The following is a 23,182-nucleotide window of genomic DNA, read 5'->3' as shown; positions in this document are numbered from 1 at the left end:
GAAGCTTGAAGATTTAAGATTTTAAAGATCAACGAAAGCTTTGTCTGCAGAGAAATCCACAAAGAACACGGACATGAGCTTCCTGCCCTCAAAGAAAGTCTTCTCTGGATTTCTCATCGAACATCTCATTTTAAAAATGAAATCAGAGGAAAGGAAAACACACTTAAGAAAGCTAAGGCTGAAATGCCTATATAGTCAGGATGTGTGTCAAAATATAGAGTTGTGTTTGCTTTCACACCCAACCTTCCCTTTCTTGTGTGATTAAAAACAGAATGTTCAATAATTCTTTCTCAGCATAACCACACAAGAATAATTTAATCTCTTGAGACTTCACAAGTCTTCAGGGTTAAAATAATTGCTAGTGCTTTTGATCTGGGCCATAACCACCAGATTAATGTCCAGTTTGCCTACAATCACTTCTCTAACTGAAAGGGAACAGAGGGCAAAGCTCCACCCATCATTTAAAGACTTCAAAAGTTTCTCTACTTGTTTTAGAAATATGGGACAGAATTAATATCTACTGCAGTAAACTATCTGTTTTATGACACTATTTGAAAATACTTACACTACTCTATGTATCAGACTCTGCCCATTATAGATTAAACATACAAGCAATGGATTAGAATGTAGCTATTACATCCCCTCTCCCAAGCAGGGCATACAATTTATCTCCATGCTTTTCAGAACTATTATTTACTATCTTCCACAAATGCATCTATAATACATTTTCTTCTTAATCTGCACTCAGTAATTAGATTCTTTACCCTTACATACAAATTTTCACTCACATGACAATGCTTAGAAATGAGATATTAAGTTACTAGTTGGGAGTAAAAATTAAAGTCCCAGTTATGTGATATTAATAGATTCCCTCTAGAATGTTAAACCACAGGAGGTGCCTAACAAACCTAGTGCTGCAACTTTTGCCAAGTCAGGATTGCAAAGAAAAACCTTGGAAACTGGTTCTATTGCTTTCCCCTTTGAAATAATTTACAAATGAGCATATAAATAAAAACCATTTTTCTTTCAATACTAAAATACATTTTAAAAAAGCATCCAAGTTTGCAGCCCACATTTCTTTAGCAGTGTTACTCATTTGCAGGGCTTTATCATTACATTCCCTTCACATAACACGCTTCACTTTTAGATTAATCTGCTGAAATGAGATGCTAAGGATTTGCATACAGATTTGACTATACAAAAATAGATATGGAATTAATAACAGTCTCTATATGTTTTAATTTCTCCTAGACTGGAGTACCCTTGCCTGCAGCAGTATTCCTGGCTTTGAAAGTCATCAAGCTGATTTGTCTGCTCTGGGTTACGATGCCACATGCTGCTATACTGTCCCCTGCAATCAAAGCACTTGCAAAGATAGATTCCATGCCTTCCTCTATCGAGTATATTTTATAGATTGGCAGTTTTGATCTCCCTCCCCCACCCCAGGGGGGATAATCTGCATCTTAACAGCTTTCTATAGATACATCTGTCATTAAATATGCCATCTCATATCAGTATCCATTTTTAAAACCAAGTTTTCTCTAACTTTGAAGTGCCACAGTGAAAGTTAAGACTTTTCAGCCAAAATTGAAAATGAGCAACCCTGTCTTATACTTTTGAACTGTGACTTAAAGATATACGGCAGGTTCCCCCAAAGTCAAATAAGTCTTTAAAAACTGCCAGAAGGAATGAAAAGTTACCACCATGCTACCAGCAGTGAGAAATGCTTTCTATCATCAAGACAGGGGAAAAGCATTTTTCTTAAGCTTCCCTGTGCAACTCGCCACAAAATGTTGTGACAAATGGATGAGTGCATACTGGAGAGATGACAAGCGACTGCCAAACAAGCAACCTTTGTCTCTGCTACTGAGATCACTGACTCTCAAACTCATATTCTACTCAAAAGTAACAACTGGTCAATGCTGACAGTACTCATAAAATAGAGTGTACAGAAAAACTGCTCTCATGGTACATGGTCAGACTGGGTCAAGTCTGATGGCTCTGCTAATTTTCTTTTAATGACAGAAAACACCTCTGTTGATTAAATAGAGTAAACTGCAGGAGTAGATGCCTATGGTTCTTAATGCAGTGCTAATGCACAACCAGGACAGAGTGGGATGCAAAGAACTGATCCCCACACACAGGGTGGAGCATGCTCCAGGTTGGAATTCTGCCAGCAAATTCAGGATTGAGGAAAACCATCTCAAGTTTTCTGCAACTGTCCTGGAGACATGCAGTGGCCAGGTTCACACTAGTCTAAGGGAAGAGTTTCAGGACAGGCTGTGGCATTAACTTGGGTCCTCTATGACTGTATCCTTGGGGAAGCCGTTTAACACAGCCACGCTCAGCTTCCTCATATGCAAAACAGACATGATGATACTTCCTCATAGGTTTCAGATGAACTAGAGTGCATGGCATAGAGACAATCTACAGAGGGAAGTTTGCTACAATCCTGTAGCTGTTTATAAAAATTTCTTACCATTTCCATAAAAGATACAGATGACTGTATGTGAAATACTGAATTAATGAATGAATGAATTGCATAGTGTGAAACAGATTTCTTATAATTCTTTTTTCTAATAACCAGAATTACCAGGGTTTTTTTTTCAGTATTCAAGGCCCTTTTCTTTCTTTAATAGTTTAAGCCTCTCTCTTCCATAAACTTTCTCCAGTTCTTGAAAGACTAAAACTTCATGCTTACAATTTAATTACCTAAAGAATAACCTGCCATTAAGTGCGAGTTCCTATTAGTCATTGTTTAGAGGGCTACATTCATTGTTAGCCCTTGATAAAAGTAATATCATAGGAATATTTATAATAAATGCAAAACCAAACTTATTATTATCTATTTTTATATGACATCAGACTGTCCATATTTTCTGGACATTTATAATACTAAACAATTATAGCCAAGAATGTTTCTACTAAATTAGCATCTTGAATAGAAGCATACATAATCCATGCATTAAATTAAAACTAGCATCCATATTATTTCTGTCATATTTGAGGAACCCACACAGATGATGGGTACTTAATATACTCAAAACCTGCAAAGTCTCTAATTTACAAAATACCTATAAAGGCAGGGTTGCTGCATTTGAAAATATAAATTATGTCATTTAGAGCAAATAGGTACAAACTTGTGACCCAGAAATATGTAAAGTATGCATTATGTATTATTTAATGAGTGAAATGATAAAATGGGGGTGAAATCAACCATAATGCAGATATCAACCAGATTCACCTGCCCTTTATAATATCAATAATATTCACTTTAACCCCCATTCCTCATTCTATAGAAAGTTGAAATCCTGCCTCCAAATATTTTTGCACATTCCCAGCAGGGTCAAACTCTCAAGGCCACCTCTGTCTGTCTTTAATGTCCCAGCTTTGATGTGCTCTTGAATCTTTTATCTCCCTTCCACCATCAACCAAGTTCTTCAGCCATTCCCTACTTCTATGGCCTAGCTTTAACCATCTTCTTTCCTCTTGGAAATAAAGCAAATGATATCGTTCAAATATTCTTTGGTAGAACAATACAGCTCACCATTTAGTTTACCATCTTTTACTAGACCCACTAGTTAGACACAAATGAATCATCTAAACAAGAGCGGTTCTCTCCGTGAGAAGAGTTCTGTAGCCAATGATTTGGACATTAAAAAAAAAAAAAAAAACTTACAATACCAATTTTAAAGGCCATTAGACTCCTGTAGTATGTAACCCTTTCAGAAAACAATTTTCTAATCTACACCAATGTATTTTAGAGTAGATCCATGTTATCACCTTTCTCTTTACATTTTAACTTTATGTTTTAGAAACTGAACCGTAAAATCACAGAGAGACATTATGTGTCTCTTCTCTGCCCTGTAAAGGATGGACAGTTAAGCAATTAAGGACAATCAATGATTTTTGATTCTAAACAAATCTCCAGATAGCACTCTGCTTCTGTGTTATCATTTACTTTCAGTCTTATGCCATTTGGAAGTTCTTTTTACAATTTAAGCATCTATTTTGCAGACCTTCACTGTCATGATAAACAACTGGTAACCTGTGTGGTTTGGTGGGAAAAGCATGGTCTAAAGAACCAGAGACACAGAGTTCAAATTCTAACTCTTGTCAGCTGTTTAAGCTGTGTGATCTGGGGAGTCATTTAACCTTTTCAAGCCCCATTTCCTGGGCAGTGATGTGAAGGTAAATAAACAAAGTACAACTTCTTTGGCATACAGGTAAGACAGTTTAGGATGAAAACTTTATTAATTATTTGGAGAATGTAGGTGATCTGATTGCTTTCTTTCCTTTAAATCATTAGCTCTCTAACAAGCATTGTAGAATACTACATTTATGTTTGGTTTCCACCTCAGTTCAATACTACAGTGGCTTTCTTTTCATCTCTTTCAGATGTGGGGTAGAAAAGATTGGGGCACAAGTGAAAAAAAGAAAAAGTAACTGCTGGGGGCAACTGGTTGCTAGCATCTAAAGCAACGAAGATTTAATTATTCATGGACATTCCAATTCACTAGGAACTTTTAAGTGGATGCGCCAAGTTACCCAGCTCCAAACCTCTATCAGGCAAGTGGCTTCCTCACATCATGGCTGCCTCCAGCGACAACAAGGGGCATTCTCTTACTCCTTACTCCCGCAGCACACACTGGAGCAAACCGTCAGCCCTTGCCTCTCACTTAACTGGGATCCTAGCTTGCTGAACTCCTTCCAGGAGGATCCTCTGGACTATTCCAGTCTCAAAATCTTTCATCATGAGTGAATCCACAGACCTGCCTTCTTCAGTCCTCTGCTGAGCACCATAAAACGACAGAAATTTGAAAACGGAGCCACTACAGTTTTGTGGTTTCCAAAGTTAGTGTGGATTCTGTACACCTATTTTTATTTAACCGGTTAATTCCCTCTGTTCTCTCTCAGAGGCTTATTCCAAGGTCACTCTCCTCAGGCCCTTTACTTAGTCCGGACAGGCACAATCTCGACAGACCTGTTTCTCATTTGTATCAATCTACAAGAAACTCCTCAGGTTCCTGCCCTTCACCTGTGAGCTTACCTAGGTTCACACCCATAATTATCTCCTTCCCTCCAGGCTTAAGGGTCCCTCCCTTCTCAAGTTCAAGACCTGACCCCTGCCCAGCTCCCTCTTGCCTTTCAGGACTCTGTGTCTGTTGTCAATATTGTATCATCAGGACTCTTCACTGTTCCTGGTACCTGGGAAATGCTCTCAGCGTTTACCAGCCAAATGGATGCCCCTCCTCCCTACACCTTCAATTTCACTCTCTTTCCTTATTTACAAATATGCTTAGTGCACTTGCATCCTTAAACAAACAAAATCCCTCCTTCACCTCTGGATTTCCTCTTCTAACTACTCAGCCAAACTCCCCTCTTCCTTCCTTTCTTCAGCCAAACTCCCCTCTTCCTTCCTTTCTTTCCTTCTTAATCGCCTTTATTCTTCCTAAAGCCAAAATGCTTATTAATTTATAGTGAAAAAATGAGGCTGTTACATGAACTAAAATATGTGTACAACTAAAAACAGCACATTCTCTCCCTATATGTATACAGGAAGCCAGATTCTTAATTGGAAAGTTGTCTGAGAAGCTCAGATTCGGGGATTGAAGTTTAGATAATACGCTTTTTCATTAGTATTAGACTAAGACGGGCTTTATCCTAACTTTTTGCCAAGGTAATCTGTACCTGGGGTTTCTATTTCCTCACGTTTCTATCATACCTTAAACTACTGTATTCTAGTTTCCACCTTCTTCCAATCCCCTGAAACTGCTTTCACTAAAATTTTCCCAAGTAAAAAATGCAGTGGAAATATTTTGGACCTTAATATCCCTGTAGTATTGAACAGCTCTCACTGCACCTTCTTTTTCGGTTTTGGTTTCTGTGACACTCTTCCTCCTCCTCTGACCCCGCCCATTCCACATTCTCAGGCTCCTTCCATAGTACCTGCTAACCCTGCACCCTCCTTGCTACTGTTTCCCAAACTTCTGCCCTTAGCTCCTCTCCAGACAAACTCTTATCCATCTCTCTTGTCACACTCTCTGCCTCCTCCTCCTATTATGTCACTTACATTTGCTCTGAGAAACCAAAGGCAAGATCTTCTCTGAGTCTGAGAAGAGGGGGTTCTGAGGAAAGTGAAGAAGTTCCAGCCAGTGAAGGAAAGGTGTGAGAGAGCAGCAGTAGGGTATAGAGAGGGCTGAGAGTGCCACTGTGCGTGATGTGCTGAGAATATACCCATATCAAGCCTTCCTGCTGATTGTCCTCCCACAGGCAGAGCCGCCTAGGTACAGACACAGACCAAGCAGATCACTGGGTTTGTCAAACACTGCATGTTTCCCAGAGGACAAGATAATTATTGAAGTGATTGGACCATGAAGTTCAAGTATGAGGACAGGGAGGAGTTAATGGATAATAGAAAGTAGCCAATGGACCTGAAGCTAAGTTAGGCACCTTCAGGGTTAAAATAATTCCTCAATTATTTTAGGTGCTACCTTTCATGCCTTCTGCAATAGTCACTCCATGCTTTGCACTACTTTTGTACCTTGGAAAGACTTCTGCTGTCACCCTCTAATTACCTGTTTGAAAGTCTGTTCCCTCTACTATATGCTACTTTAATGCTCCAGCACTATCCCGGAACAGGACTTGGAGAGGTTAGGAACTTTAGCTCAGCATCTCATGATGGATAAAAAATGCAGCACAAGTTTTTTGTGTGTGTGACCACAGTCTGTGGTCTCAGTGCACCACAACTCAGGCTCTGCTATGCCTGCTTTTAGTTCCCAATATTTTGTCTACAATTCTTTTTTCTTTTTTTTTTTTTTTTTTGAGATATAGGTTTGCTCTTCTTGCCCAGGCTGGAGTGCAGTGGTATGACCTTGGCTCACTGCAGCCTCCACCTCTCAGGTTCAAGCAAGTCTCCTGTCTCAGCCTCCCAAGTAGCTGGGATTACAGGCACCTGCCACCACACCCGGCTAATTTTTGTATTTTTAGTAGAGATGGGGTTTCACCATGCTGGCCAGGCTGGTCTTGAATTCCTGACCTCAGGCGATCCACCCTCCTCCGCCTCCCAAAGTGCTGGGATTACAGGTGTGAGCCACTGCACCCGGCTTTGTCTATAGTTCTCAAGATGTAAGTAAAACAATATCTGCATAAAGATAAGGCAATTCTATTTTTAAATGTTAATAAAATTTTACATTATTTTAATTAATACTAGAAAAACCCAAGTCCTATTAGTAGCTTTGAATAAATTAAAGTTATTTAAAATGGGGCAATGCAAACTTCATATAAATTTAATCAAGATGAAAATACACATAGCTTCTAGGGAGTTAAAGAAGGTTTAACAAATGTCCTTTCATTAACGAAATATCTGAAAAATTATTTGATTGCCAGCTCCTAGAGGGCAGGAAGTATGTTTGCTAAATGAATATCATGTATCTGTGACTCAGCACTATCCTTTACAAGGGTGTGACACTCACCAAGAGAATCAAGAAAGCACTTAATATTGCTTTTGAGCAAATGCAGTAACGTTTGTCTTATTTTTATAGTTTTAAAGCACTAACTTTGCAGTTAGCCTCTTATTTTGTTATCATTTGATGAAAATGAAAAAAATAAGCTATTCTTCAAGATGAGCTCAGTATTAATTTTCCCTCACACACAAAAAAAGGTTTTTTAGTAGTTCACAAAGTATACCTTCCAACAGAGAGCATATATTTTAAAAATACAGCTGTAGGATATTTAAGTGCTTATTTTACTTTGATACTGTGAATTTCAAATCAGAATGGTACGGAAAACTTGTGAATTGGGTCACAATGTCAAACGCTACAGGAGCCTGTAAAATTCGACTCTAACATCTTTAATTAAATGCTAATGGATATGTACATACAGCATGATTTTCTGAATTCCTTTCTGCTTGTCATACTTTAAAAACTATAAACAGGTTTCAAGATTTCCTGACCCCAAAAGGGACTGAAATGGGGGAGAGGTGTGGAGAGGGAATGAGCATGCTGGAAATGTCAAGTCTCTAAAGAAACATTCATTCTGTGTTCTAGAGAACAGAACCAAGACCCTAAAATCCACCTTCTATAATCCATACTACCCCCACCTCAGGCAAAGTTTGCAAAATACCAGAAGGATGCCCCCATCAATTAAATTGGAAATACATGATTATTTGGTAAAGGATAAGGGATAGCCTCAAACATTTGCATCTGCTCCAATAAATCAGGTTACACTCCCAACTCAGTGATAGGCAGGGTGAACTATACCTGTATTTTTGTTAAGGGGCCCATTAGCAAATCTAGTCACCCCTCCCTATTCATGGTTAGATTCACAATTGATTTATTATAAGCTGGGCCTGAGGAAAGAGGCAGACGACTGAAGGCATTAGAAATGTCACTGGCGATTTCCTCTTCTTTCCAATTAAAGGTATTGTACTGTACACAGCAAAGTGAGTTTCTCATCTCAAGTACACAGTAGGGAGAAACAAACCTGAGAAAATTGTGATTGTTTTCATTAAGTATGGTTAACACAGGCAGCATATATTAGTGCAAAACAAGAACAAAGAAAATGTATTTCCTTTCACAGTAGGAGAAAAACAAAGTGAGACAGCAATAAGGATCTGTAATAAGTTGATAGATTTAATAAAATGGAAAAGGAAACATGTAGACCCATATTGAAAGGGAAGTCAACTTGATACCAGGACAACGGATCTAGCGAGTCTAAGAGGAGCTTCTGTGCTTTCTTAAGGCCTCACTAAAGAAGGTATTAAATCATGATATCTTTAAGACTATGTAAGGGAAAACCCAGCATTCTTTTACAAGCTAGGTTTACAGCCAAAACACAAGGAATATTTATTCAAATATTTACGAGAAATTCATACAAAACTTAGAAAATGCAGTGCAAAATTTAGGAATACAGTATTTTAATAATATGTGAAACTAAATGAGTCAATGGAAGGAATCTCAATGGGAGAAAACATAAATGGCATTGATTTCATAAACCCATTGTTGTTTTGCCATCCAAGACAAGTACAGATCTGTTCCTTCTATTAGCAAAGACTTATTTGCTGCCTAGCTTGAAATTTCTTCAGCACAGCTAAAATAATATAGTCCTGGTGGTTATTAACTCCTGACATATATATTTAAAGAAAAAGGAACAGTAATTAGATAAATGAGGTTTTAATTTAAATATATCTACATATACTAACATACATACTTGTTTCTAATGTTTCTCTGGTATAGAGCCAGTAAATGTTGGATCCTCTTCATCTATCTGCTTCCTTAGTCCTAGTCTTCATTCATTAATTTATTGAGCACTTAAACTCTGATGTGAGCTAGGTTCTGTCAATAAAAATCAGTGAGTTGCCAATAACTGAGGCACCACTCAAAGAAGCTGAGCCTGTGACTGTCTTCCTGGTTATTGAGGACAGCAGAAGAACAAACACTCAAAGTCCAAATGAATTTAGTTTAAAGAAGTGCAAGGGAGAATTTTGTCAGAGCAGGTGTTAGAACACTAGAGATGATTATTGAGGAAAGCTGAGAAGCCTTTGCAGGTGTACTTAAAGGTAATGATTTCTTCTAAGTACAAACATCAGGATTATTCTTAATATTTAAGTTTTTTACCCTTTCTATTCCTCTTAGTGCTTGATGACATAGAAATCCAACAAGCTCCATTTGGGTTACAATACGAGTATCTTCCAATTGGGAGAAAATTCAGCTTTCTTCCTGATAGAAAAACCTTTCAAAGGAGAACACTTGGGGCCCTTCTCAAAACTAAGATTGAAAACACGGGTTGATAATGTGATGTTGATAGCCATATGCCTCACAGACTCCTTCTGTATAAGCCAAAAGGCAGCCCAGAGGGGTGTGAAGGGTCTGTGGGTGTGGAGAAAACAAGATTGGCAAGGAGTAGTTAACTGTGGATTCTGGGTTGTCGGTAGATGGGGTTGATTATTCTAGTCTCCCTACTCTTTCCATAATCAAAGGTTTTCAAGAGATGAAAGGTAAACTAGAGCTCAAACTGTACCATCAGTAAAAATGGGAGAGTAAATTGGAATGAAGGGTTAGAACGGCACAAGTAATTACCATTCACAGATAATTTTTAAAAAATTTTTTGTTTTAGGCTGGGCGCAGTGGCTCACGCCTGTAATCCCAACACTTTGGGAGGCCAAGACTGGTGGATTGCTTGAGCTCAAGAGTTCGAGGGCAGCCCGGGCAATGTAGTGAAACCCTGTCTTGACAAAAAATACAAAAATTAGCTGGGTGTGGTGCTGGACTCCTGTAGTCCCAGCTGTTTGGGAGACTCAGGTGGGAGGATCACTTGAGCCTGAGAGGTGGAGGTTGCAATGATTCGAGATGGCACCACTGCACTCCAGCCTGGGTAACAGAGTGAGACCCTATCTGAAACAACAACAACTTTGTTTTGTTAACTTAAATCCCCTCCCTCAATGCACAGCATAGTGATTATTTGGATATATACCTATTGCTATACCCAGAAAAATTGATTAACTGGGCTTTTACTTCTCTTGCCTTGTCTTTGATGAAATGGCTCTAGTCAGGCAGCCAGGGGTGAAAGAAAAAGCAAAGGATCTAGATAAACCACAAGTTGTGCAATATAATCCATGAATAATCAAGAGCTGACAGGAGAAGGTCTGGTAGAAAAAAACAGTTGTGATGGACCAACAATTTCCACCTTGAATTTTTATTCCATTAATCACTCAGAAAGTCACAGAAAGTCGCATTATTTCCAATCACATTGCTCTCTAGAGTAGGTGCTCAATAAATGAATGTTAATTAGCTAAAATGGCACGCTTGTTTCAATCTTTCAATTACACATGGCCACACTATTCAAGCTTGACTTTTAAATGTATATCACAATGAAAGTGTGTTTTGATAAATCCAACGTGAGGTGTGTTCTACCTGATATCCAAAGAAGACCATCAGCCACATATCCAGCATGGCATGAAAGGGATCTGTCAAAGGACTGAACAAAAGTCCATTTGTTCTTCTTGGGGCAATATCGCTCAACTGTAGGTAGAACCTGGCGTAGTTCATTTCTGCCCCCAACTGCATAGAGGTATTCCTCCATGGCACCCAGCACAAAATGCTCCCGGCAGTTTTTCATGGGTGCTATCTCTGCCCAGGAATTACTGCGGGGGTCATAGCGACAGGCAGTCCTCACGGCACACGTCCGGCCACTGGCATGCTCAACTTCCCCTCCAGCCACAAACAGGAAGTCCCCCATGACTGCCACACAATGGTGGCTCCTTCCCACAGGCATGGGAGCCAGCTCACTCCAGTTGGCAATGGCGGCTATGAGAGCATTCTCCTGATCAACGGGATTGAAGTACCGAAGTTCCTTGACCTTGCAGACCTCGCGCTTTTTCCCACCAATGATATACAGAGTGTCTGACTGGAACCGTGGTTTGGTCCTGCGAGTCTGCCAGACGGGCTGTGCATAGATGCTCTGGTGGTATTCCAGGGCCTCGTTGACAAGGGCTGTTGCAGTCTCACTTGCTTGGACAAGGGGGTGGGACAGGGCAACTGTATGGAGAGTATCCACATCCATTAGGCCAAAGCGGATGTATTGCAGGAGCTCGTCCATGTGCTGGTAGTGGCAGTTGTGTTCCAACCACCTCACAGCTAGCTGAAACAGAGGGAAGCAAGATGAGAAGAGATACAAAGGTAAGAAAGAAAGAGAGAAAGCAACAGCATATAGGTAGGTTACCTGTATTCTTCCAGGCAGGGAATAATACAGACTTTCTTACAAACAGTATAACTGGAATATTTTGATGCCCAGATGAGTAACTTTTATTCTGTATCAGCAAAGACACAAAAGAACTCAAGACATTGCTGTAGGGGTAACAAACAATGTGAAGCAACACTGACAGGGGCTTCAGATATCATTTGGGGTGAACAATAATTGATTTTCAAAGAACGAAAATACTGTTGTGAAACAGCCTGTTCCCTTATGTTTCATGCATAAGAGGCTCAGTACACCCCACCACCAGGAAATGTCAATGGTGGGCAGTGTCATCATAGCTCAAGTAATATATGTCAACCCATAAGCCAAGGTGCTGTATCAATATGAGTAACGTAAGAAAATATGTGATCATCTGAGACCACAGGGTGTACTTGAGAGAAAATCAATATAATACTAGTAGAATGATTTAGAAAGAAAAAGACTCCCCCTCCCACCCCACATTCCTTTAGTAGGTATAACAGTCAGGAAGCAATAAAAGAAAGAGTAAGATTCTAACCTATTAATTTTTTTCCCTCAATTAATTTTTACCTTGAAGACAGTTGTTATTTGCATATGTAAGATATTGGCAATTTGTTAGTCATTTTCACAAAAACAGAATATAGAGGAGATCATCTTTGCATTATGTACATAATAGCAGAATGTAATCCTAACCTTTTTATTACTTTCAGATCTCTTTTAAGAAGGAAAGGAGTTATAACATTTTGATATCAGCAGTGAGAATTTCTTAAAACTAAAGAAGGTACATTGTCATAAATAATAAAAATTATTGTTTAATTTTATTTATAATAAAATCATATAAATAAAATTACACATTTATTATTAAATAAAAAATTATTGTTAATTTTGTTATGACAATGTACTGCTTTAGTTTTCAGAAATTCTCCTTTTTTTTAATTAAAAAAAAATCATCAGGGCCAGGCACAGTAGCTCATGCCTGTAATCCCAGCACTTTGGAAGGCCGAGGCAGGCGGATCACGAGGTCAAGGGTTCGAGACCAGCCTGGCCAACATGGTGAAACCCTGTCTGTACTAAGAATACAAAAATTAGCCGGGCGTGGTGGCACATGCCTGTAGTTCCAGCTACTTGGGAGGCTAAGGCAGGAGAATTGCTTGAACCTGGGAGGTGAAGATTGCAGTGAGCTGAGATTGCATCACTGTACTCCAGCCTGGGCGACAGAGCAAGACTCCATCTCGGGGGAAAAAAAAAATCATCAACGAAAAAAGCACAGTTCATTTATGGAGCACCTAAATTATTTTAATTAGTGTGACTTAATAGTTACATTTGGCAAACCTTCCCAGACACCAGCATAATGAAGTATATCTAACATCTCAGTCAACGTATTTGATATGAATTATTCTTAGCAGCACTTAAAGTAGATTTCCCAGACAATGTGAATGTGAGTCTGAAGGAATTAGCAGAAAAAAATGAAGCAAAGAAAGAGAATATTAAATAATTTTGATAGGGGCAGGAGGCAGGAAATTCTGGGAAGAAGGTGGGTCCCGTGGGTCCCAGTGAGGGTCCCACCCTCAAGCCTGCCACCGCAGCCCAAAGTGAGAACATACATTCCTGTTTTATGCACGAATGTTGACTTTTCCAAAACCACCCATGACCCACCCCACCCCCCATCCTGTACCCATAAAAACCCCTGACCCAGCCAGCAGAGGGGAGAAGCAGTTGAACATCAAGAGGAGAAGCAGCAGCTAGATGTCAGAGACTACAGTTGGAGAGAAGTGGCTTGACTTCAGAGGGATGGCTTGACAGAATAGCTTCAGAGAGGAGTCTGGTGGGTGACGGCCAGACTTCAGGGGAAGATTACCTTCCCACCCCATCCCCTTTCCAGCTCCCCTTTCTGCTGAGAGCCACTTTCACTGGCAATAAAATCCCCCACAATTATCATCTTCAACTTGTTTGTGTGACTTCATTCCTCCTGAATGCCAGACAAGAACTCAGGTGCCAAAAGGGTGACCCTCCACTGAGCTGTTAATATTTAAGCCACCCACAGATGGCAAAGATAAAAGAGGGCAGACTGTAACACTCCTTCTAGGGCTTTGGGGGCTACAGGCACTCCCCACTAAATGCTGCGGTGGGGCCTGCATGGAGTTTTGCTCCTGCCAGTGCCCAAAAGCACTTGCCAGGTCCTGCACCCACTCACCTGCATGTTCCCTCCCATGAGGGGTTGGGTGCAGCTGGTTCGAGTGAGTGAAGTTCACCTCTGCTGGCGCTGAAGCGGCTGGCTAGCTCCAGCACTCACATTCCAGTTCCCGCCCATGAAGGGGTCAGGGAAACTGGGGGCCCGCCCAGGATCTTCCTCTGGGAACCTGCCTAGGATACATCAGAAGGGTGAGTAAAATGCAGATCTATTTCTTATTGTCCTCAGACTTTCCTCTGAGCTATGACCCTTGCAGAGGACAGGATGCAACCCTGTCATCTCTCTCTTTCCCTCAGGTGAAAGGAATGTTGGCTCTATTTCCCTTCACGGAGGTTTAGTCACCATGTGGGACCAGAATAAAGTCCTGGGGCAACTGAAGGCATCGGGCCAAGGCCACTCCTCAGTGTTGCTGGAAGGCCCCTGGACTGGACCCAGTCCCAGATTTAATGGGTGGTTGGCTAAGAACCCCGCCTCCAGACTTTTCTGTGGTATCTTTCCTTTCTTCCTTTATGGTTTGAAATGGCTCCTATCTGTTATTTTATAATGTTAAGGGTTTTGCTACAAACTGCAGAAATGTTACTAAGTAGAATGAGCATTTGGCCCAGCAATCAGATAAGCAATTCAGAACAATATGATTTCCATCTCTTCTTAGAGGTGCCACAACCACCCCCACACCAACAGCAGGAGGTGCCTGTTTTGAGTTTGCCCCTGCCAGCGCCGAAATAGCCAGCTAGCTCCATCACCTGTGCTCCAGTTCCCGCCTACAAAGATGTCAAGGAAAATATCCTGCTTCAATTTTATTGTGCTTTACTTCCTTTTTGAACCATGGAATCAGGATTCTGGACTTCCCTGTTCATATGATAGATTTCACTAGGGGATGGGGGAGAAGTGTACTGAGGGAGGGAAAAGGAAATGTCATATTCTCAGACCACTGCTCCTTGGCAAACACAAACTGGGTTTTCATCCTAGTGAAAAGAATCACTAAACTCTCTAAGGCGCTGGATGATTTCGGACATTCAGAGTTTCTGCATCTATTTGAAAAAGGGTTCCAAAAGTCGAGATGCATTTGGGGCTTGTCTTTTTTGTTTTCTGAATCAAGTGAATGTGGAAGTGAATTCACTTCTGCAATGTAATGAATTGCATCTCCTAATGAGTGACAGACTGAGAGAAATGAAAAAGGAATGTCGCTAGGTGCCAAGGAGGCAGACACGGTAGAGGTCAGACAAGCGATATGCTCTAGATGCTTTTATAGAAGGTAGCATTTTTAACTAAATAAGGTACCAACCTGACAAAAAAAATTATCTATGTATGGTAATATCTGCAATAATCAAAGATATTGCAAAAGAAATGAGTGACATGGAAAAATGGTACTCATCAATCACCAGGTCTCTGCCAGAAGTGGAGACAGTTCCCACATGCCGCACCCTAGATTTTCTCTACCCTAATCTTGGAATTTTCAAGAGATGGGGTTCCAATTATTTCTGGGGAGACTGTTCAGCAACTTGATAATTTTCCACTCTTTGCCCACAGTTTTGCAAAAGTTCTCAGGGATAAAGTCATCTGGTTCAAGGTCATTTCTTAGGCACCAGGTAAAATTTTCTGAAATATAATATTTGCTATTGTTCCTAATTTAATCAAGTAATTCTAGCTGATACTGCTTTGCTCTGCAACCAATTTCTTGGCATTCTTATATCCTTACAGTTCTGCATCTTTCATATAGATACTACGGGAAACAGCACTAGAGACATTAGATAAATATCCATGTCTCCATAGGCTCTTTTTATAGCATAGTGCTGCCCATTTAATTATTTTTCTCTCCTCATAAATCAGTTCTTCCTATGCCATAATCAATCTTCTAGCCCATCTCTGAACACCCTCTGGTTTATCTTTCTAGCAAACAGTATTACTAACTGCGTGAGAAGCACACAAGCCTCAACTATGCTATGCTTTTAAGAAAATCTCTAAAGAATAAAATTGGCCATAGAACAGTGACCACTGTGATCTATTACTGGTTAATTTCTGGTTTGTAGTCTACCATCATCCCACATCACATGTGTCGTGATGTTTTCTATGTTCAATTTCTCCAAATACTATGTATTACAGAATATTTTTTGCATAACTATTAGTTTGCATTTTCTGAGATATTTTTATATTATTTCTTTCCAACATTTCTAACTTCTCATAGATTTCATGTAACTTTCAACTTTTATCATTTATTAATATTTTCAGACTATACACATCATCCCTACTTGTTGGGTTTATATTTGTTCCAGATCAAAGGTGAATCTAATTTACAACTAACTATCTTGTCGACAACTATAAACTTAACATGTACACAAATTACACGGAGGTTTCTGGTCAAAATCTAGGCTCTGATTCAGTAGGTGGTGGACTGGAGGATGAGTCTGCACTTCCAACAAGCTCCTCATTGCATATGCCACTGGCCCACGTACCACACTTTGAACAGGAAGGCTTTGGACAGATTTCCATTCATAACAGTATTCTCCTATCAGGCTGTCATGAATTTAGTCACTCTAGGAAGCTGTATATATTAACTGTTCCATCCACTAAGGTAAATTGCTGCCTTATCAGAGAAAATTCACTCTGTTTTTTTAAATTTAAGCAGGTATAAATCCAATGAAGTTGAAGTAATGCTTAGGTTATGATATAGGATACTTAATTAGCTTAATATTACAGATGAGGTAGCATTTTTTGAGACCTTGGTTCTATACAGTCTATAAATCGATGGCTGATTCTGATAACATAAAGTAAGCCATAGAAACACTCTGCATTTTTGCCTTTGCAATAATAAACACATAAATGTAAAAGTGTTACTGTGCTCGGTTTTTACATTCATAAGAATCTAAAGGAAAAACCCCACTGAAATCACAGATAACTCTTGTTTATTCAAATAATAATTTTAAAATGGCAAAGAAAATTCAAAACAATGGGCCACTTCAAAATCACCTTGTGTTGTGAACCTCATCTGACACTATTCACTGCCATGCTGGTGGAGGGAATCCTGGAGCCCATTTAAGGAGCTTAGAGACTACAGCAAGAAGAAAGCTGATTTATCATTGCGGCATCATAGAACCCAAAGACAACAGTTAGCTTTGTGGTATATTTTGGTGCTTAAACTTGAAAAAGATTATTCTTGGAACTGGTGGCTTTTAAAATAATGACATTACACTGAGAAAGCACAACTCAGGGTAAGCTGAATCCTATTCTAGCTTATTTATTCTGGCATACTGAAATCCCTATCACCCTAAATTCTAGGATTTAATCGGGAAGAAAATGGAGCAGGCAGCCTTTTTGGTGGCCAAGCCAGCAAGAGTGGAAAGGAAACGACAGATTCAGTTTAAGAGGACATTACAAAAGAGTGGTTAGGAAACATGGCCATTAGGTAAGACAATTCCTAAACCACCTGCAACACAGTGGACATTATTTCCACATACAACAGGAGGCCTCTCAAGCACCCTGCCTGACCCAGTTCACCTGACCACAATGGAGAACTGTTCCTTCCTAAAAGGAACATTAAGTACAGTTTAATCCAACTTCAACCCAACTGATCCTCAGATATTTGCTAAGAACAGCACCTGACCCACAGTTTGCGATAAATATTTGTTGCATAAATGGAAAATCCTGTTTTTAGGCTATTTCTCACATTCTCTTAAACAAATAGTATCAATTTCTTTATTCACACATACATACACACACATATTTATCTATCACAGGCTTCAGTTTTCTATTTTATTATCTCATCTTTATGGCTTTCTTATAAGGCCTTTATAAGCCCTCAAGGCTCCACACTGCAGCATTCAGTGCCCTAAACATAGATACATAAGCCCTTGTTTTCCTCCCTCACATGTTCGGTGTTGGCCACTTCTATTTGAGATTCTTGGCAAGGCAATAGGCACTGTAGTCTTTTAAACCTTCACATAACTTATAAAATATTTGAGCAAGAAGAAAGTTGAGTCCATTTGGCTCAAGCTTTTCAATTTTACAAATGGAAATCAAATCCAGACGAGTTAACCGACTTAACCCAAGTCATATAATGAATTAGCAGAAAAGCTAGAACTAGAAACTAAGTTTTTAACCTATACAATGTATTTTTTATTATATCTACTTGTCATTATTTTTCCATCAATAATTATTTCAAGGGAAAATCCAGGCAAATGCACTAAGTCCAAACATAACTTCTATATTCAATAAATTAGAAAAATTCTGCTTTAAAAATAAGAATGCTTTGCTTCAAAATAGGTTGGCAGCATTTTTCAATGAGCCTCATTTATGGATTACTTCAGAAATAAAGACAATAGGTTTATGATACCAATTAAAGAGTTTGTAATTACAGAACAAATACTGAGGGGAAAGGACATGTCTGGAATCTTGAATTATTGCTTCACTTTTTATGAGAATATATATTTTACATTTATTTATTTATTTATTTATTTATTTATTTATTTATTTATTTATTTTTGAGACAGGGTCTCACTCTGCTGCCCAGACTGGAGTGCAGGGGTGCGATCTTGGCTCACTAAAACCTCTGCCTCCCAGGCTCGAGCGATTCTCCTGCCTCAGCCTCCCGAGTAGCTGGGATTACAAGCACCCGCCACTACCACCCAGCTGATTTTTGTATTTTTAGTAGAGATGGGGTTTCACCATGTTGGCCAGGCTGGTCTCAAATTCCTGACCTCAATGATCCATCTGCCTTGGCTTCCTAAAGTGCTGGGATTACAGGTGTGAGCCACTGCACCCGGTCTATTTTTTAAATGTATTTTAATTCTAGATTATTTCCTGTTAACTAAAGTTGGCCCAAAAATATACAGAACAACTAATCCCTTCCCTAATCCCTTCCCTTTAGTTTTCTCAGCATATCCCTACTGATTGCTATTCTACAGAGTAGAATATATGATAAATAATCCTAAACATAATAGTATATAATCCTAAATGCTACAAATATTGCCCTAGTGCAATTAAAATATGGAATTTACTCATATGTATTTCAGAAATGTATCAATTATATGAAAAAATGTTATATTCCTAACATTATCAAGTCCTCATATTGTGATTCTAATTCCTTTATTGTTCATGTGAAACACACTCAGATAGAAGCTGCTATTTTGACATCTAAAATTCCCGATCCTTTTAAAGAAGTGGATGTTTTGAATTCTGTTTGTATATATCCATATATATTATACACTATAACCCCAAAGGAATGCCAAAACAATGAAGATATTATTCTCAGATTTCCAGAAAATACATTAATTATGAAGTCATTCCAAATTCAAGAATAGACATCATTGCACTCTTCCGCAGAACTGTCTTTATATCTTGCAAATACATATAAATACAAGTGCCCTTAAAAAGCAGGTTCTCATCAGATGAGTGATCAAATCTTTTAAGCAATGCTAACAAAGAATAAAGCCCTATGACATTGCCTTAAAGTAACAAGCATTTTTCTTGTCTTGGTCTACAAATATTGTCTTTTACTTCATCATGAAGAGCTGAGTAAGCAATGACTAGTATTTTTGCTGATAGCCTTTATTCTGCTCCTTGACCAGGGGCAGCTATTATTGTGCTCCTATGTAAAATCTGGATGCAGACAGCTCTGCTGAAGGTGCACACTAAGTCCTCCTCTTTGCAGAATCCCACGCTGTGAGGCACAAGTGTCCATATCCTTACCAGTCTTGTCATCCCATTGAGATATGCCAGGGCACCAGTTTCCCCTCAGTGCACAAAAGGCAGCATAAATTCCACACTTCTTCAAACTAAGAAAAAGACAAAGGAAGGGCACAGGAGCAAGTCAAAAACTCACTCCTGAACCTCCATCAAAGAGCAGGGCAAGGTGATGAGCTCTTGGGCAACAAGAAGCAGGAAGCCAGGAAAGCACGTTTTAATAGAATGGATGATGATGCATCAACGAATCTTTTCCTTTCTAAACAGAGTATCAGCCGGGCGCGGTGGCTCACGCCTGTAATCCCAGCACTTTGGGAGGCCGAGGCGGGCGGATCACAAGGTCAGGAGATCGAGACCACGGTGAAACCCCGTCTCTACTAAAAATACAAAAAAAATTAGCCGGGCGCGGTTGTGGGCGCCTGTAGTCCCAGCTACTCGGGAGGCTGAGGCAGGAGAATGGCGTAAACCCAGGAGGCGGAGCTTGCAGTGAGCCGAGATCGCGCCACTGCACTCCAGCCTGGGCGACAGAGCGAGACTCCCTCTCAAAAAAAAAAAAAGTAAACAGAGTATCAAACATGCTCTTTATCTTCTAATTTATGTTCTCAAAGGGAAGAGTTCAGTGATCGTTCTATATTAAAGTACATTGTTTTATATGTCATTTTATAACACCTTGAATTCCAATGAAGACAAAACTTTAGCATGTTACTGTTTTAATATTACATACAGTTTCTTTAAAAATGTGATGTTTCCCTAATGCAAGTGAGCAAGTGTCGCAATTTGCCATGCAATACTACACAGAAGCTCACCTCTGTAACGTGAGTCATGTAAGGTGAAATAATGATGTAATAAACCAGAATAACAACTGCCATAGAGAGAAAAGTATATACTAATAAATAAATGCGACAGATCTTATAGTTACATTCTCTTCTTTGAGACCGAATGAAAAGTTTCAGTTCAAAAAGACAACTTTCCCATAAAATCCAAAATCACCAGAAACGAGGGACTCAGCATCAGAGCATTTTCCTTTACCAGAACAATGAAAATGTTACCATGGAGGAATATTAAAAATTATAACAGTGCTCACCTGAGTGCTATAATTAAAACTGTGTCAACATTTTCCTTGTAAAACAGATCTTTCAAGGGAGATTGCACATTAACCATTATAGCTGACTACAGACTTATGTAAGACGCATAGGCTATTTTTTCTTCTAAGAAATATATTTCAATGGAACCAAATCTGATGAGGCCCCGGGCTCATATACTGTAAGAAAAAATAAACCTGACAGATTTTTAAAACAATATTCAGTTTATCACAGATGATAATAATACATTATTTCATTGTTCCTTTAAAATTCTGTGAAATTTGAAAGATTGGTAAATGTTATTACGTTCACCTTTAACATATGATTTGTTCTCTGGTAATCATCTTTAAACATATTTTTTAAAGTACATACTTCAGAACTCCAAAAGCAAAAAGCCCTTGCAACTAAAGGTATCTCTTTCCCACAAATGGGGATAAACACACAGGACTGGAAGACTCACAACAAAAACTACCCTGAGACCTGCCACCTGTAAGTTCCAGATATTTAAGGGGGTGCACGAAAAGTGACCCGAGTTGTCCCTTTGCTCAATCTTATAACAATAACAAAAGAGGATTTGTTTAAAAGGTAAATTTTATATCAAGATGAAGAGAAAATCGAGATAGGATAAGAGGTGAAGTTAATAACCTATGATATCCTTTTTACCTGTGAGATTCAGCCACCAGTGTAAGCTGATCTTTGAAAAGCCAATATTAAAAGGGCAACGTGAGTATATGGCTGATATTGGATCCGTTATTTGGCTTCTCATCTGTAAAATAAATTAGTTGATGAGAGAGTGTCCTCCTTCTCTAGGATATATGTTACCTATGGATCCACCAAAAATCTTGTAAAGTAGAATTCTCTAATTTTCCTACAGGTGGTAGAAGCAACCAATATTAATCTAGTATCCAAGTCACAGGTTTCTGTAGCACAGATAGTTTTGATAAATCCCTTTTCTGAAAAACAAGGTGACTTTTTTTGTCTAAACTCTGCTCGGCTGAAATGTCTGCGTGAATGTTTGCCACACGCAGAGAAGTGGGTTACATCATAGTCACTCTCCCTAGGAACAACTTTGATCAGATTATATTATGAAATTGAATAATAATACCATCTCTTGTAAAAATAAAATAAAATTTGTGCCAAATAATAAAAATTTCAAATTTATTAAGGTGACTGCTTCAAGGTAATATTGGTTAGAATCCCAGAATAAGATCTTATACATGGCCGGGCGCGGTGACTCACGCCTGTAATCCCAGCACTTTGGGAGGCCGATACAGGCAGATCACGAAGTCAGGAGATCGAGACCATCCTGGCTAACACCGTGAAACCCCGTCTCTATTAAAAACACAAAAAATTAGCCAGGTGTGATGGTGGGAACCTATAGTCCCAGCGACTCCAGAGGCTGAGGCAGGAGAATGGCATGAACCTGGGAGGCGGAGCTTGCAGTAAGCCGAGATAGCGCCACCGCACTCCAGCCTGGGTGACAGAGTGAGACTCCATCTAAAAAAAGAAAAAAAAAAAAAAAAAAGAGATCTTATACATAAATTGAAGTTTTAGTAAATTGTTCACATACATTTTACCTCTGGACTGTCTTTAAATGCACCATTCCCTCCATGAGGCAATATAGTGGTATATTTATATTTATATATAATGGCATATTTATATATGTTTATTTATATATAATGGTATATTTATATTTATCTCACAGAGGTAAATATACCTTCATGATGGTGGAGGGTGGGAGGAGGGAGAGGAGCAGAAAAAATAACTGTTGGGTACTACGCTTAATATCTGGGTGATGAAATAATCTGTACAAACCCCGATGACATGAGTGTACCTATATAACAAACTTTCACGTGTACCCCCAAACCTAAAACTTATATGTATATATACCATTCCCATTCCATATCTAATATATACAAAACTTTTAAATGGCAAAAATATCCTACAGGACAATAAAAAACAGCACCACCCTTGCCAATAATGTTGTAGGAAAAATGAAACTTCTTGGTCTCCTCATATTTGAGCAAAACACATGTACAGTTATAGAATAACACCCTATAACTTCCCTTCAATGGTTTGATCATAGTATCTGAGCCAAAAGACAATATTCATCCATCTAGTCACTGATGGCTGGGATTGCATCAGAGCATTACTCAATGCTGGATTGATTGAAACTTCTAAATAAAATGATAGCTCCTGCATATTTATATAACATGCCCTACTAGATATTGAAGGAACTTTGCATGTGGTCACTGAGATATTCAGTTTATATTGTTAGAACAACACTGGAAAATGAGAGAAAACCAATTTGATCAATAAAAGAAAACCCTTCTGTATCATATTGGCAATAGGGACTAGAGCGACCTTACATGGGTCACAACTCCCCCCATTGTTTCCTAGCTACTGCATGCAATAGGGATGCATTACCAGGGTGAAGTCAGCTGAAATGGCTAGGGAAATCCTGATGCTTTTTTCTGTCACGAATTGGTATATGCTTATAGAGGTAAATGTGACA

At 39.1% G+C, this 23,182-nt stretch overlaps 2 protein-coding genes across 12 annotated transcripts in view; one reads left to right on the top strand and one right to left on the bottom strand.

The window, feature by feature from the left end:
• Positions 1 to 23,182, top strand: part of NDUFAF4 (NADH:ubiquinone oxidoreductase complex assembly factor 4) — a 350,782-nt gene that overhangs the window by 120,225 nt on the left and 207,375 nt on the right. The gene's annotated exons all lie outside the window — the stretch shown is intronic.
• The window catches only part of KLHL32 (kelch like family member 32), a 239,256-nt gene that overhangs the window by 17,357 nt on the left and 198,717 nt on the right, over positions 1 to 23,182 (bottom strand). For 8 of the 11 annotated variants that reach the window (XM_050786564.1, XM_050786562.1, XM_050786567.1 and 5 more), the window contains one exon: positions 10,914 to 11,640. The exons of 1 other annotated variant lie outside the window; for it this stretch is intronic. In XM_050786564.1, the coding sequence (XP_050642521.1) occupies positions 10,914 to 11,640 (727 nt within the window). Of the gene's footprint in view, positions 1 to 10,913; positions 11,641 to 13,909; positions 18,312 to 23,182 lie in introns of those variants that run through there. 2 more of the 11 variants (XM_050786570.1, XM_050786571.1) reach the window with 2 other exon arrangements.

This window comes from Macaca thibetana, chromosome 4 (genome assembly GCF_024542745.1).
Source record: "Macaca thibetana thibetana isolate TM-01 chromosome 4, ASM2454274v1, whole genome shotgun sequence".
NCBI classification, from domain to species: domain Eukaryota; kingdom Metazoa; phylum Chordata; class Mammalia; order Primates; family Cercopithecidae; genus Macaca; species Macaca thibetana.
Note: the sequence above shows the minus strand (reverse complement) of the source record. Positions and strands in the feature narration are given on the sequence as shown.